At 42.2% G+C, this 13,888-nt stretch overlaps 1 protein-coding gene across 1 annotated transcript in view; it reads left to right on the plus strand.

The window, feature by feature from the left end:
- Positions 1-13,087: 13,087 nt before the first annotated feature.
- LOC310921592 (E3 ubiquitin-protein ligase TRIM11-like) overlaps positions 13,088-13,888 on the plus strand; it is a gene marked incomplete at both ends in the record, with an annotated part of 4,984 nt that continues 4,183 nt past the window's right edge. The window contains one exon of the mRNA XM_083881753.1: positions 13,088-13,648. Within this exon, the coding sequence (XP_083737879.1) occupies positions 13,088-13,648 (561 nt within the window). The remainder of the gene's footprint in view (positions 13,649-13,888) is intronic.

Consider the following 13,888-nt stretch of genomic DNA (forward strand, 5'->3'; position numbering starts at 1 on the left):
TCCCTGCAGGGCAGGGAGGGACACGGCGCGACACAAAACGTTTATTTTTTTATTATTTGAGATAAAATGAAGTAAAATAAACTTTTATTTGTGATAAATGCCAGGAATTTGGACAGAAATACAAGAAACCAAAAAAAAAAGCAACAAAACCCTCCCCCCCCCAAACCAAACAAATTTTAAAATGCTGCTTGGAATGTATTTTAATATATTGTGTATTTAAATATATTCTATATTTTAAATATATTTTAATATACTGTATTTTAATATATTGTATATTTCTAAATATACTGTATTTTAATATATTTTAATACGCCGCATTTTAATATATTTTAATGAATTGTGTATTTTAACATACTGTATTTTAATATATTTTAACATACTGTCTATTTTAATGTATTTTAATATACTGTCTATTTTTATATATTTCTATACACTGTCTAAAATACTGTATTTTAATATATTTTAATGTATTGTATATTTTAATATAGTGTATTTTAATATATTTTAATATACAGTATTTTAATATATTTTAATATACTGTATATTTTAATATACCGTATATGCTCTTTAATCTACTATAAAGGATATATATATATCACAAATATATTTATTTGTGATTTCTCAGATCTATGCCTCACTCACCATATATTAAAATATTATTGTATATTTTAAATATACTGTATTTTAATATATTTTAATGTATTGTATATTTTAATATACAGTATATGGTTTTTAATCTACTATAAAGGATATATCTATATCACAAATATATATATAATATATATAAAAATATATATTTAAATATATATAATAATATGTATTTAAATACATAATAATAAATATAAAATAATATAATAATATATATTTAAATATATAATAATATATAAAATAATATAAAATATATATTTAAATATATAATAATAATATATAAAATAATATAAAATATATTATAAATATATTATATTATAAAATATTATTATTAAATAATAATAATATTTAATTAAAAATAAAAATAATAAAAAATAAAAATAAGAATAAGAATAAAAATAAAAATAAAAATAAGAATAAAAATAAGAATAAAATAAAAATAAAAATAAATTATTATAAAAATATATTTAAAATATATTTAAAATATATTTAAATACATAAAAAAATTATATTTGTGATCTCTCAAATCCGTGCCTCACTCAGCATCCCTGGGAGTGGAAAAAAAGACACAAATCCCTGAGAATGGGTGACAAAATTCGGGATTTTTGGGGTCTCAGAAATGTGTGAAAATCCCATTTTTGGGCTCTCAGGGGCACAGGGAGAGCCAGGCCCCCTCGCCCCACACCAGGAACCAGGGCCGGACCCTCCTGCCCCGGAACGAGGCCGCGGGAAACGAGAAAATCAAACTTTTCTCATCGACATCAAAAAAGGCCACCCGGCCCCTGTCGTAGTCCAGGGACACCCTGACCCTGCCGGGGACCCGCGCCGGGAACAGCGCGACCCTCTCCTGGGCGGTCAGAGCCCAGACCTGGCCCCGGCACAGCCCCATGGACCACAGCCCCTCCCCGGGGGGCTCGGGGGGCTCTGGGCCCCTTTGGGGGGTCTCTGACCCCATCCCGGGGGGCTCGGGGGTCTCTGTGCCCCTTTCAGGGGTCTCTATCCCCATCCCAGAGGTCTCTGCCCCGTTCCCGGGGGTCTCTGTTTCCATCCTGGGGGTCTCTCTCCCCATCCCGGGGGTCCCTGTCCCCCTTTCAGGGGTCTCTATCCCCATCCTGGGGGTCTCTGACCCAATCCCGGGGGGCTCTGTCCCCCTTTCAGGGGTCCCTGTCTCCATCCCAGGGGTCCCTGTCCCCATCCCGGGGGTCCCTGCCCCGTTCCCGGGGGTCTCACTGGTCACCCCCAGGGCCCAGGACCCCCACGGGGACACCTGGACGTCCCAGCAGAGTCTCCCGGCAGTGATGACCTGGAGGCCCAGAACCGAGGGGTCCCTGCCGGCTCCGGGTTCGGGTTCGGGTCCATCCAGGGGGGTCTCGGGGTCGGTACCGGGTCCAGAACCGGGTCCAGGTCCATCCAGGGACATCTCGGTACCGATTCCGGGTCCATCCAGGAGGGTCTCAGTGTCAGGTCCAGATCTGGGTCTGGGTCCATCCAGAGGGATCTCAGTGCCGGGTCTGGGTCCAGATCTGGGTCCATCCAGGAGGGTCTCGGTACCGGGTCCGGGTCCATCCTGGAGGGTCTCGGTACCGGGTCTGGGTCCATCCTGGAGGGTCTCAGTGCCAAATCTGGGTCCATACCAAGGGGTCTCGGTGCCGGATCTGGATCTGGGTCCGGGTCTGGGTCCTGGTCCTGGTCCATCCAGGGGTATCTCAGTGCCGGGTCTGGGTCCGGGTCCGGGTCCATCCATGGGGGTCTCGGTGCCAAGTCTGGGTCCATCCAGGGAGGTCCCGGGTCCAGATCCATACAGGGGGGTCTCGGTGCTGGGTCTGGGTCCATACAAAGGGGTCTCGGTGCCAGGTCTAGTTCCGGGTCTGGGTCCATCCAGAGGGGTCTCGGTTCCGAATCTGGATCCGGGTCTGGATCTGGGTCCAAACAGGAAGGTCTCAATGCCAGGTCCATCCAAGGACATCTCGGTGCCAAGTCCAGGCCCGGTTCCGGGTCCATCCAGGGCTATCTCGGTGCCGGGTCTGGGTCTGGGTCCATCCAGGGCTATCTCGGTGCCGGGTCCAGGTCTGGGTCCATCCAGGGGGATCTCAGTGCCAGGTCTGGGTCCAGATCTGGGTCTGGGGTCATCCATGAAGGTCTCGGTGCCGAGTCCGGGTCCGAGTCCATCCATGGACATCTCGGGGCCAAGTCCAAGTCCATCCAGGGAGGTCCCGGATCCAGGTCCATCCAGGAGGGTCTCGGTGCTGAATCTGGGTCCAGATCTGGGTCCAGTTCCATCCAGGAGGGTCTCGGTGCCGGGTCCGGATCCAGTTCTGGGTCTATACAGGGGGGTCCTGGGTCCGGGTCCATCCAGGGAGGTCTCGGTTCCGAATCCGGGTCCGGGTCTGGATCTGGGTCCATACAAAGGGGTCTCGGTGCCGGGTCCGGGTCCGTTCAGGAAGGTCTCAATGCCAGGTCCATCCAAGGACATCTCGGTGCCGAGTCCAGGCCCGGTTCCGGGTCCATCCAGGGCTATCTCGGTGCCGGGTCTGGTTCTGGGTCCAGATCCGGGTCTGGGTCCATTCAGAGGGGTCTCGGTGCTGGGTTCGGGTCCATCCAGGGGGGTCTCAGTGCCGGGTCCATCCAGGGACATCTCAGTGTCAAGTTCGGGTCCATCCAAGGACATCTCGGTGCCAAGTCCAGGCCCGGTTCCGGGTCCATCCAGGAGGGTCTCGGTGCCAGGTCCAGGTCTGGGTCCATCTATGGGGGTCTTGGTGCCGAATCTGGGTCCAGATCCAGGTTCGGGTCCATCCAGGGGTGTCTCGGTTCCTGGTCCAGATCCACCCATGGATGTCTCGGTGTCGGGTTCGGGTTCGGTTCCGTCCCCGGTCCCGTCCCAGGCGACGCTGCGGCCGTCGGGCGACACGCGGAGCCGGGGATGGGCCGTGCGGGGGTCCAGGGTCACCGTCACTGCGCGGGGGGATCCCGGGGGTCACCGGGGGGGATCCCAGGATTTCCGAGGATTCCCGAGATCCCCAAGGGGATTTTTGAGGATTCCTGGGATCCCCAAAGGGATTTTTTAGGATTATTGGGATCCCCAAAGGGATTTTCGAGGATTCCCAGGGGGATTTCCAAGGATTCCCGGGATTTTTGAGGATTCCTGGGATTTTCGAGGGGATTTTTGAGGATTCCCAGGATCCCCAAGGGGATTTTCGAGGATTCCCAGGATTTTCGAGGGGATTTTCGAAGATTCCCGGGATTTTCGAGGGGATTTTCCAGGATTCCCGGGCCCACTCTCATCTCCCATCCCAGAACTCACTTTTCTCCGGCAGCTCAAAGACCAGGATGTCTGGAAAAGGGTAAAATGAGATAAAATGTGGGTTATAAAATGATATAAAAGGTGGGACCGCCCTGAGGATGGTGAATGGAATTGTGATAAAAAAGGATTGCGATAAAAAATTGTAAAAATTGTTTTTGCAATCCAGTAAAACAGGAAAATTGATTGCAGGTAAAATAATTGCCGTAAAATACAGCTCTAGGTGAGCAAATGTGATTATGATTTTGCAAATGCATTATAATTGTATATATAAAAAAGTATATATTTATTATAAAATATATTTTTATATATTTGCTACGTATATTATATATAATATATACTATATACAATATATAAATTATATATATAAATGTAATACATATAATATATTATATATACATTATATAGAATATATATTAATATATTATATTATATTATATTATATTATATTATATTATACATACAATATAATATACTGTATATATAATATAATTATATAATATATATTATATTAATTATATATAATATAATATAAATTAATATATAAATATAATATAATATAATAATATAATATAATATAATATAATAAAATTTATAATATAATATATGGATATATAATAATATATAAATATAATATAATATAATATATTATGCATATAATATAATATATAATTATATAATATAATATAATTTTATTTATTATTATATATTATTTATCATTGTATATATTATTATATATATTATATATTATATAAAATTATATCTAATATATAATATTTTTATATATTGTATTATATTTATATGATATATATATAATATTATGCATTATATATTTGTTTATATAATATTTAAATTATATATTATATATACTACATACTATATATTATATAAATATGATATATATATAATATTTTAATAAATAAATATACATTATATCTTTATTATTTCTATATATTATAATATACAACAAATACAATTCACATATGCAATAAAACCAATTAAACCCACCCCTCACTCCCCCATCCCGCTCCCAATACCTCGGAACCTCCTCAGCGTCTCCTCCAGGACAAAATACTCCTCCCTGAAACCATCAATCCTCTTCCCCAGCCCCGGCAGAGGCGCCGGCGGCAGCTCCAGCTTTTCCCTTCCCAGGCTGGAAACGGCCAGGAGGGAAAAAAAAAATTGAGGAATTCCCTTTTCTCCAGAGATTTAACCACAAAAAAAATATTTTTTTTTTATCTCTGAATGAGGCCAAACACAAAACCCAACCCCAAATCCCAACCCCGGGGACCCCGCCCTTACCTGGTCAAGGTGTGTCTGATGTCCTGGGAGGGAGAGAAGGGACAAGGTTAGTCACAGACCTGGGCAGAGGGGCCTGGGACCCCCAAAAGAGGGTCTGGGGTCTGTCAGGGGGGTCTGGGGTCTCTCCAGGGGGTCTGGGGTCTGCCCAGGGGGGTCTGGGGTCTGCCCAGGGTCTGCCCAGGGGGGTCTGGGGTCTGCCCAGGGGGTCTGGGGTCTGTCCTGGGGGGTCTGGGGTCTGCCCAGGAGGTCTGGGGTCTGCCCAGGGGGGTCTGGGGTCTGTCTGAGGGGTCTGGGGTCTCTCAGGGGGTTTGGGGACTGTCCAGGGGGGTCTGGGGTCTGTGCAGGGGGTCTGGGGTCTGCCCAGGGGGGTCTGGGGTCTGCCCAGGGGGTCTGGGGTCTCTCAGGGGGTTTGGGGACTGTCCAGGGGGTCTGGGGTCTGTCTGAGGGGGTCTGGGGTCTGTAATAATAAATAAAAATGTAATAATAACTAAAAAGTATAATAATAAAAAATAAATAGTGTAATAATAACTAAAAAGTGTAATAATAAGTAAAGAGTGTAATAACAAATAAAAAAGTGTAATAATAAATAAACTGTTTCCATATATATATAATATAAATATATATTATATATATATAAATAATATATTAAAAATATAATATATATATAAAAATATATAAAAATATTATATATTATATATATAATATATATAAAATAATATATATAAAAGTATAAATATATATTGATATATTTAATAAATATATTGAAAATAAATAAATAAATAAATAAAATAAATAGTGTAATACTAAATAAAAAGGGTAATAATAAATTAAAAATGCAATAATAAATTAAAAATATAATAATAAATAAAAACGCGTAATACTAAATAAAAAGCGTAATAATAAATTAAAAATGTAATAATAAATAAAAAATGTAATAATAAATAAAAAAATGTATTAATAAATAAAAAGTGTAATAATAAATTTAAAATGTAATAATAAAAAACCCCTACAAATCCTCTCCGACTGTCACCTGCAGGAAGGTCCTGGCAGGCTGGCGCCGCTTCTCCTCCAGCTCCTGGACCCGAATTTCCAGCCGGGAGATCTCCTGGGTCAGGCCGGTCACTGTTTCCTCCTGGATTTCCCCGATTTCTCTCTCCAGGCGCCTCAGCCGGGACAGGAATTTTTGGGAAAGCTCCTCCAGGACCAGGCGCAGCCCCTGGAACTGGGACAGGACCCTCCGCCGGTGGAATTCCGTCTGTTCCTGCGGGGTGGGAGATGGGGAAACATCAAATTCCTGCCCTGGAGAGGGGCCCTGATTTATTTAAAAAATAATTTAAAAATTAATATATATTTTTATTAATATTATATAAAAATATATTAATTATTATATATGAATATTATTAATATATTGATATATAAATTATTAATATCATTAATATATAAAATATGTAACGATATATTAATAATATATTATATTAATATATAATATATATAATATATTAATATATTATAATTATATTATATAATAATATATTAATATTGTATATTAATATTAAATTCCTGCCCTGGAGAGGGGCCCTGATTTATTAAAAAAATGATTTAAAAATTAAATATGTTTTATATTAATATTATATATAAAAATATATATTAATTATTATATATGAATATTATTAATATATGAAATATATATTAATTACTAATATTATTAATATATAAAATATGTAATAATATATTAATAATATATTATATTAATATATATTAATTATATATAAAAATATTATATATTATATTAATTATATTATATATTAAATTAATTAAATAATAAATTAAGTAATATAATATATTGTATTAATATATATTAATTTATATATATATAATTATATATATGTATATTATATAATATATATTTTAATATATTATATTATATTAATATATTATATTAATATAATATATTAATATATTATAATTATATTATATAATAATATATTAATAATATATATTAATATTAAAAATATATGTTATCTATTAAATACATATTAATATATATAAATAATATATTAATATTAAAAATTATATTAATATATTTAAAAAATAATATATCCAATTAATACCAATATCCAACTATGACGGACAAAGACTCTCTAACAGAATAAAGTTTAATTAATTTTAGCCCAAAAAATTAATTAAACGTGCCTAGTTTGTTCCTTTAATGATTTATCAGTTCCTTCAATGATTTATCAGTTCCTCCCCTGATTTATCAGTTTTTTCTATGATTTATCAGTTCCCCAGCCCCAAAAACCACCTTTAAATCCATCCCCATCCATTCCTCTGTCGGTTTTTTACCAAAAATTCCCAGTTTTTCCTCATTTCGGCCTCTCGCAGCTGCAGGAGTTTGTCCCTGTCCTCCCTCAGGGTTTGCAGACCGGCCTGGATTTGGTCCTGAAAGGGATGGAAAAAAATAAAAATTATTGTTTTTAAACTTTAAAAACTCACCCTGGGGCAGGGGGTGGAGTGTGGGGTCCTCCAGGTGCAGGAAAAAATTCATTTTCGGGGGGAAAATTGGCTTTTTTTGCTGTTTTAGGGGCTGGCAGGGGCATTTTTGGGGTCTGGGGGGACATTTCTGGGTCTGGAGAGACATTTTTGGGGTCTGGGGGGCATTTCTGGGGTCTGGGGGGCATTTCTGGGGTCTGGGGGGCATTTCTGGGGTCTAAGGGGACATTTTTAGGATCTGGGGGGACATTTCTGGGTCTGGGGGGTATTTAAACCCTGGAAAAGCTCCTGGATGGAACAGGAGCTCCCGTTCCCACTGGTTTAGGGGCTGGACAGGGTTTGGGATTCTGCAGCAGGAGGAGGGACATTTTTGGGGTCTGGGGGTTCATTTCTGGGTCTGGGGGCACATTTAACCCCTGGAGGGACCCCCAGATCCCCTCACCTGGTACTCCCTGACCGCCTCCTCCACGGGCTGCACGGTGTGGGCTGGGGGGACATTCTGGGGGTCTGGGGGGGCATTTTTGGGGTCTGGGGGGTCATTTTTGGGGTCTGGGGGGTTCATTTTTAAGATCTGGGGGTTCATTTCTGGGGTCTGGAGGGACATTTAAACCCTGGAGGAGCTCCTGGATGGAACAGGAGCTGGTTTAGGGACTGGCAGGGGCTGGACCTGGACAGGGGCTGGAAGGGACATTTCTGGGGGGACAATTCTGGGTCTGGGGGACATTTCTGGGTCTGGGGGACATTTCTGGGCCTGGGGGACATTTAAACCCTGGATGGAACAGGAGCTCCCGTTCCCACTGTTTTAGGGGCTGGAATTCAGCAATAGGAGGAGGGACATTTCTGAGGTCTGGGGGTTCATTTCTGGGGTCTGGGGGGCATTTCTGGGGTCGGGGGGCACATTGCAGCCCCTGACCTGGTACTCCCTGGCCGCCTCCCCCAGGGGTCTCAGGTGGTGCCCCCGGTGCGCCCGGGACTCGCGGCAGATGGCGCAGAGCAGCGCCGCGTCCTCCCGGCAGAAAACCTCCAGCGGCTCCCGGTGCCTCCCGCAGCCTTCATCCTCATCCTCCTCATCCTCATCCTCATCTGGGGAAATAAATCATAAATCATATATCATATATATAAAAATATAAATATATTATATATATTATTATATATTATATATAATATAATATTTATATATAAAAATCTATAAATATATTTTATATATTTATATATTATATATATATAAAAATATATATTTTTATATATATATTATTATATATATAATTTATAATTATTATTATTTTACACCCCTTAAAAATTCACCAAAAAACCCACCCTCATTTTTTCCCAAATACCTTTTAAATCCCCGATATTTCCACTCTCCTCCCGCATTTTCAGGATTCCCTCCCGGCTCATCCTGCGGGCGATCTCCAGGATTTTCTCCAGCTCGCGGCTGGGGCGGAGACTCCTCTCCTGGCTGATTTTCTGACACTTTGGGCAGGAAAATCCCCGATTTTGGGGCAATTCCCAGCGGCGCTGGATGCAGCCCCGGCAGAAATGGTGCCCGCAGGGGATGGAAACGGGATCCAGGAAAAATTCCCGGCACAGGGGGCAGGAGGCCTCGCCCTGCAGCGCCTCCATGGGGAAAAAAAAGGAGGAAAATGGGTTTTTTTTGGTTTTTTTTTTTGTCAGAGGGGACAGGGGAAGGTGAAAAGGGAGAGGGAGGAAATATATATATATATATATATATATTTTTTTTTTTTGTCAGAGGGGACAGGGGAAGGTGAAAAGGGGGGAAGGAGGGAGGAAATGGGGTTTGTTTTGAAAGGGGAAGGTGTTTCTCTTTGTGGTTTGGGGAGGGTTTGGGGGTTGGAGAGGGAGGGGTGGAGAAAATGTTATAAATATTGAGATGGAGGGGTGGAGAGTGGAAAAATCCTATAAATATTGGGGTGGAGAAGGGAGGGATGGAGAAAAATCCTAAAAATATTGTGATGGAGGGGCGGGGAATAGAAAAATCCTACAAATATTGGAGATGGAGAGGAGGGGGATGGACAAAATTATTCCTGGTTTGGGGATGGAGGGATGGGAAGTGGAAAAATCCTACAAATTGTGGGGCCAGAGGGGTGGTAGGTGGAAAAATCCTACAAATATTGGAGATGGAGAGGAGGGGGATGGACAAAATTATTCCCTGTTTGGGGATGGAGGGATGGGAGGTGGAAAAATCCTACAAATTTTGGGATGGAGAGGGGAGGGGTGGAGAAAATCCTATAAATATTGGGGATGGAGAGGAGGGAGATGGACAAAATTCTACAGGTTGTGGGGATGGAGGAGTGGGGAATAGAAAAATCCTACAAATATTGAGATGGAGGGGAGGGATGGAGAAAATCCTATAAATATTGGGGTGGAGGGGTGGGAGATAGAAAAAAATCCTCCTATTTTGGGGATGGAGGGGTGGGAGATGGACAAAATCCGGAAAAGAGAAAAGGCTAAAAAAATTTAAATTCTTTCCCTCAAGGGAGTTATTTTTCAGCTCAAATAATTTCTTTATTTGGGTGATGCCTTGAAAGCAAGAGCAGAAAAAAAAAAAAAAAAAAAAAAGAAACAAAACAAAAAACCCAAAAAAACCCCCCAAAAAAAAAACCCCAAAAAAGAAAAAAGAAAAATAAAAGAAAAAGAAAAAGAAAAAAAAAAAAGAAAAAAGAGAAAAAAATAAAAATAAAAGAAAAAAAAGAAAAAAAAGGAAAAAAGAGAAAAAGAGAAAAATAAAAGAAAAAAAGAAAAAAGAGAAAAAAAGAGAAAAGAAAAAAAGAATAAAAAAGGAAAAAGAAAAAAGAAAAAAAGAATAAAAATGGAAAAAAAGAGAAAAGAAAAAAAGAATAAAAATGGAAAAAAAAGAGAAAAATAAAAGGAAAAAAAAAAAAGAAGAAAAAAAAAGAAGAAAAAAAGAAAAAAAAATTAAAAGAAAAAGAAAAAAAAAAGGTGTTTTGAGCACGAATCCGCCTCCCCCCAGGTTTCAATCTGAATGTTTCGAGCACCGGAAAAACCCAGAACGCCCCAAAAAAAACCCAAAACCTCCCTCACAGAATTAACGGGCGAGTGAGTTTTTTATTTGACTGATTTCCTGAAAAAAAAAAAAAAAAAAAAATTGGCTTTTATTTTATTATTTATTTTATTTTATTTTATTTTATTTTTAATTTTTTTTTATTTTATTCGGCGAGTTCTGCCCATGAAAAGCCCCGGGGTGGAAAATAAAGGAAAATTAAAATTAAAATTAAAATTAAAATTAAATTAAATTAAAATTAAAACTAAAATTAAAATTAAAATTAAAATTAAAATTAAAATTAAAATTAAAATTAAAATTAAATTAAAATTAAATTAAAATTAAAATTAAACCCAGGAGGGTCTGTGGTCACCGGCTCAGCCCCGACCCGAGAGAGAAAAACGATTTCCTGTGAGAAAGGAGAAGTGAAAGGGGCGATAAATTTATTTTTGAATGAAGGTGTTTGTGGCTGCGGGTGGGGGCGGGTCGAGAATTCGGAAATTCTGAATAATCGGGAGGAAATTCTGAATAATGAGCGGCAGGGGGGGAGCCCGAGGGATTGAACATGGATGTAAATTAAATTTATTAATTGATAAATTCAAAATAAATAAATTTAAATCGGCGAGACCATATAAAATAATTATACACGCACATAAATTAAATTTATTAATTGATAAAATTTCAAATAAATAAATTTTAAATCAGTGACACCATAAAAATTAATTGAACAGGCATAGAATTTATTATATAAATTAAATTTAAATTTAAATATAAATATAAATATAAATATAAATATAAATATAAATATAATATTATATATAAATTAAATTTATTGATTAAATTCCAAATAAATAAATTTTAAAACAGTGACACGATATAAATTCATTAAACACGCATATAAATTAAATGTATCGATTAATAAATTCCAAATAAATAAATTTAAATCAGTGACACAATATAAATTAATTAAACACGCATATAAATTAAATTTATTAATTAATAATTTTTAAATAAATAAATTGAGAGCAGAGACATCATATAAAATAATTAAACACGCATATAAATTAAATTAATCTATTGATAAATTTTCAAATAAATAAATTTAAATCAGCGATACCGTATAAATTAAATTTATTAATAAATAAATCTCCAAAAAAAAAAAATTTAAAACATATAAATTAATTAAGCAGGCATATAAATTAAACACGCATATAAATTAAATTTATTAATTGATAAAATCCGAATAAATAAATTTAAATCGGTGACACCACATAAATTAAATTTATTAATTATTAGATTTTCAAATAAATAAATTTAAATCAGTGACACCGCTCCCTCTGGTACCAAACCCGGGATCAGCCCGGCCCCGAACAGAACAAACCCCCCGGCCCCAAATCCGGCCCCAAACCAACCCCTGGCCCCAAATCCGGCCCCGAACAAACCCCCGGCCCCAAATCCGGCCCCAAACAAACCCCCGGCCCCAAATCCGGCCCCGAACAACCCCCGGCCCCAAACGCGGCGGGTTCAGCCCCAAACCCGCTTTGGGCTCCGGGGCCGGGCGGGGCCGGCAGGAAGCGGAGCCAGAACGGCGCGGGGGGAGAGAAAACAGAGCGGTGCTGGTCCCTGTTCCGACCCTGATCCCGACCCCTGCCCGACCCCATCCCCATTTCCATCCCGATCCCTTCTCCGCCCCCGCTCCCGCTCCCGATCCCTGCCCCGACCCCTTCCCGGCTCCTGCCCGACCCCCGTCCCTTCCCTTCCCTTCCCTTCCCTTCCCTTCCCTTCCCTTCCCTTCCCTTCCCTTCCCTTCCCTTCCCTTCCCTTCCCTTCCCTTCCCTTCCCTTCCTTTCCCTTCCCTTCCCTTCCCTTCCCTTCCCTTCCCTTCCCTTCCCTTCCCTTCCCTTCCCTTCCCTTCCCTTCCTTCCCTTCCCTTCCCTTCCCTTCCCCTTCCCTTCCCTTCCCTTCCCTTCCCTTCCCTTCCCTTCCCTTCCCTTCCCTTCCCTTCCCTTCCCTTCCCTTCCCTTCCCTTCCCTTCCCCTTCCCCTTCCCCTTCCCCTTCCCCTTCCCCTTCTCGACCCCTGTCCGACCCCAAACCCCCGACCCCTGCCCGTCCCCGATCCCTATCCCGACCCCTGTCTGACCCCGACCCCTTCCCCATCCCCGTCCCCCTGCCCGTCCCTGACCCCGATCTGTGCCCCGATCCAGACCCCGACCCCGGTTCCCGGTCCCGATCCCGACCCCCCGACCCCCTTCCCCTTTCCCCGACCCCCGCCCAGCCCTGACCCCGGTTCCCGGTCCCGATCCCGACCCCCCGCCCGCCCCCGGCCATGTCGGACCCCGACCCCCCGACCCCCTTTCCGCCCCGGGCCATGTCGGACCCCTGCCCCGCCGCCCAGCCCCGACCCCTGCCCAGCCCGGACCCCGGCCCCGACCCCCCGGCCCGGTCGGACCCCTGCCCCGACCCCCCGGTCCCCCGGTCGGACCCCTGCCCCGCCGCCCAGCTCCGCGCCTCGGCGTCGTGCCCGCTGTGCCGGGGCCTGTTCCAGGAGCCCGTGTCCATCCGCTGCGGCCACACCTTCTGCCGGGGCTGCATCGAGCGCCGCTGGCGGGGGTCCCGCGGCCCCTTCCCCTGCCCGCGCTGCCGGGACGCGGCCCCCGAGCCCGGGCTCAGACCCAACCGGGAGCTGGCCGGGATCATCCGCGTGGCGCGGCGCCTCAGCCTCGGGGGGACCCCCGGGACTGGGGAGGGGGTTTGCCCGGAGCACGGGCAGGGCCTGAAGCTGTTCTGCGAGGAGGAGCGGACCCCGCTGTGCCGCCTCTGCCGGGAGTCCCCCCGGCACCGCGACCACCCCGCCGTGCCCATCGAGGAGGCGGCCCAGGAGATAAAGGTGGGGAGGGGGGGACGGGGGTGAGGGGGGTGAGAGAGGGAGGGAAAGGGGAAGGATGAGGAGAAGGAAGAGCACAAGGTGGGGATGGTGGGAGGGAGTTCTGGAGGTGAGGGAGGAAAAGGGAAAGGGGAAGGGAAAGGAAAGGGGAAGGAGGAGGAGGAGAAGGAGGAAAAGGAGAAAAAGGAAGAGGAAAAAGAGGAGGAAAAGGAGGAGGAAAAGGAAAAGGGAAAGGAAAAGGAG

Source organism: Zosterops lateralis (assembly GCF_965231275.1).
Source record: "Zosterops lateralis genome assembly, chromosome: 35".
In the NCBI taxonomy this organism is placed as follows: Eukaryota; Metazoa; Chordata; class Aves; order Passeriformes; family Zosteropidae; genus Zosterops; species Zosterops lateralis.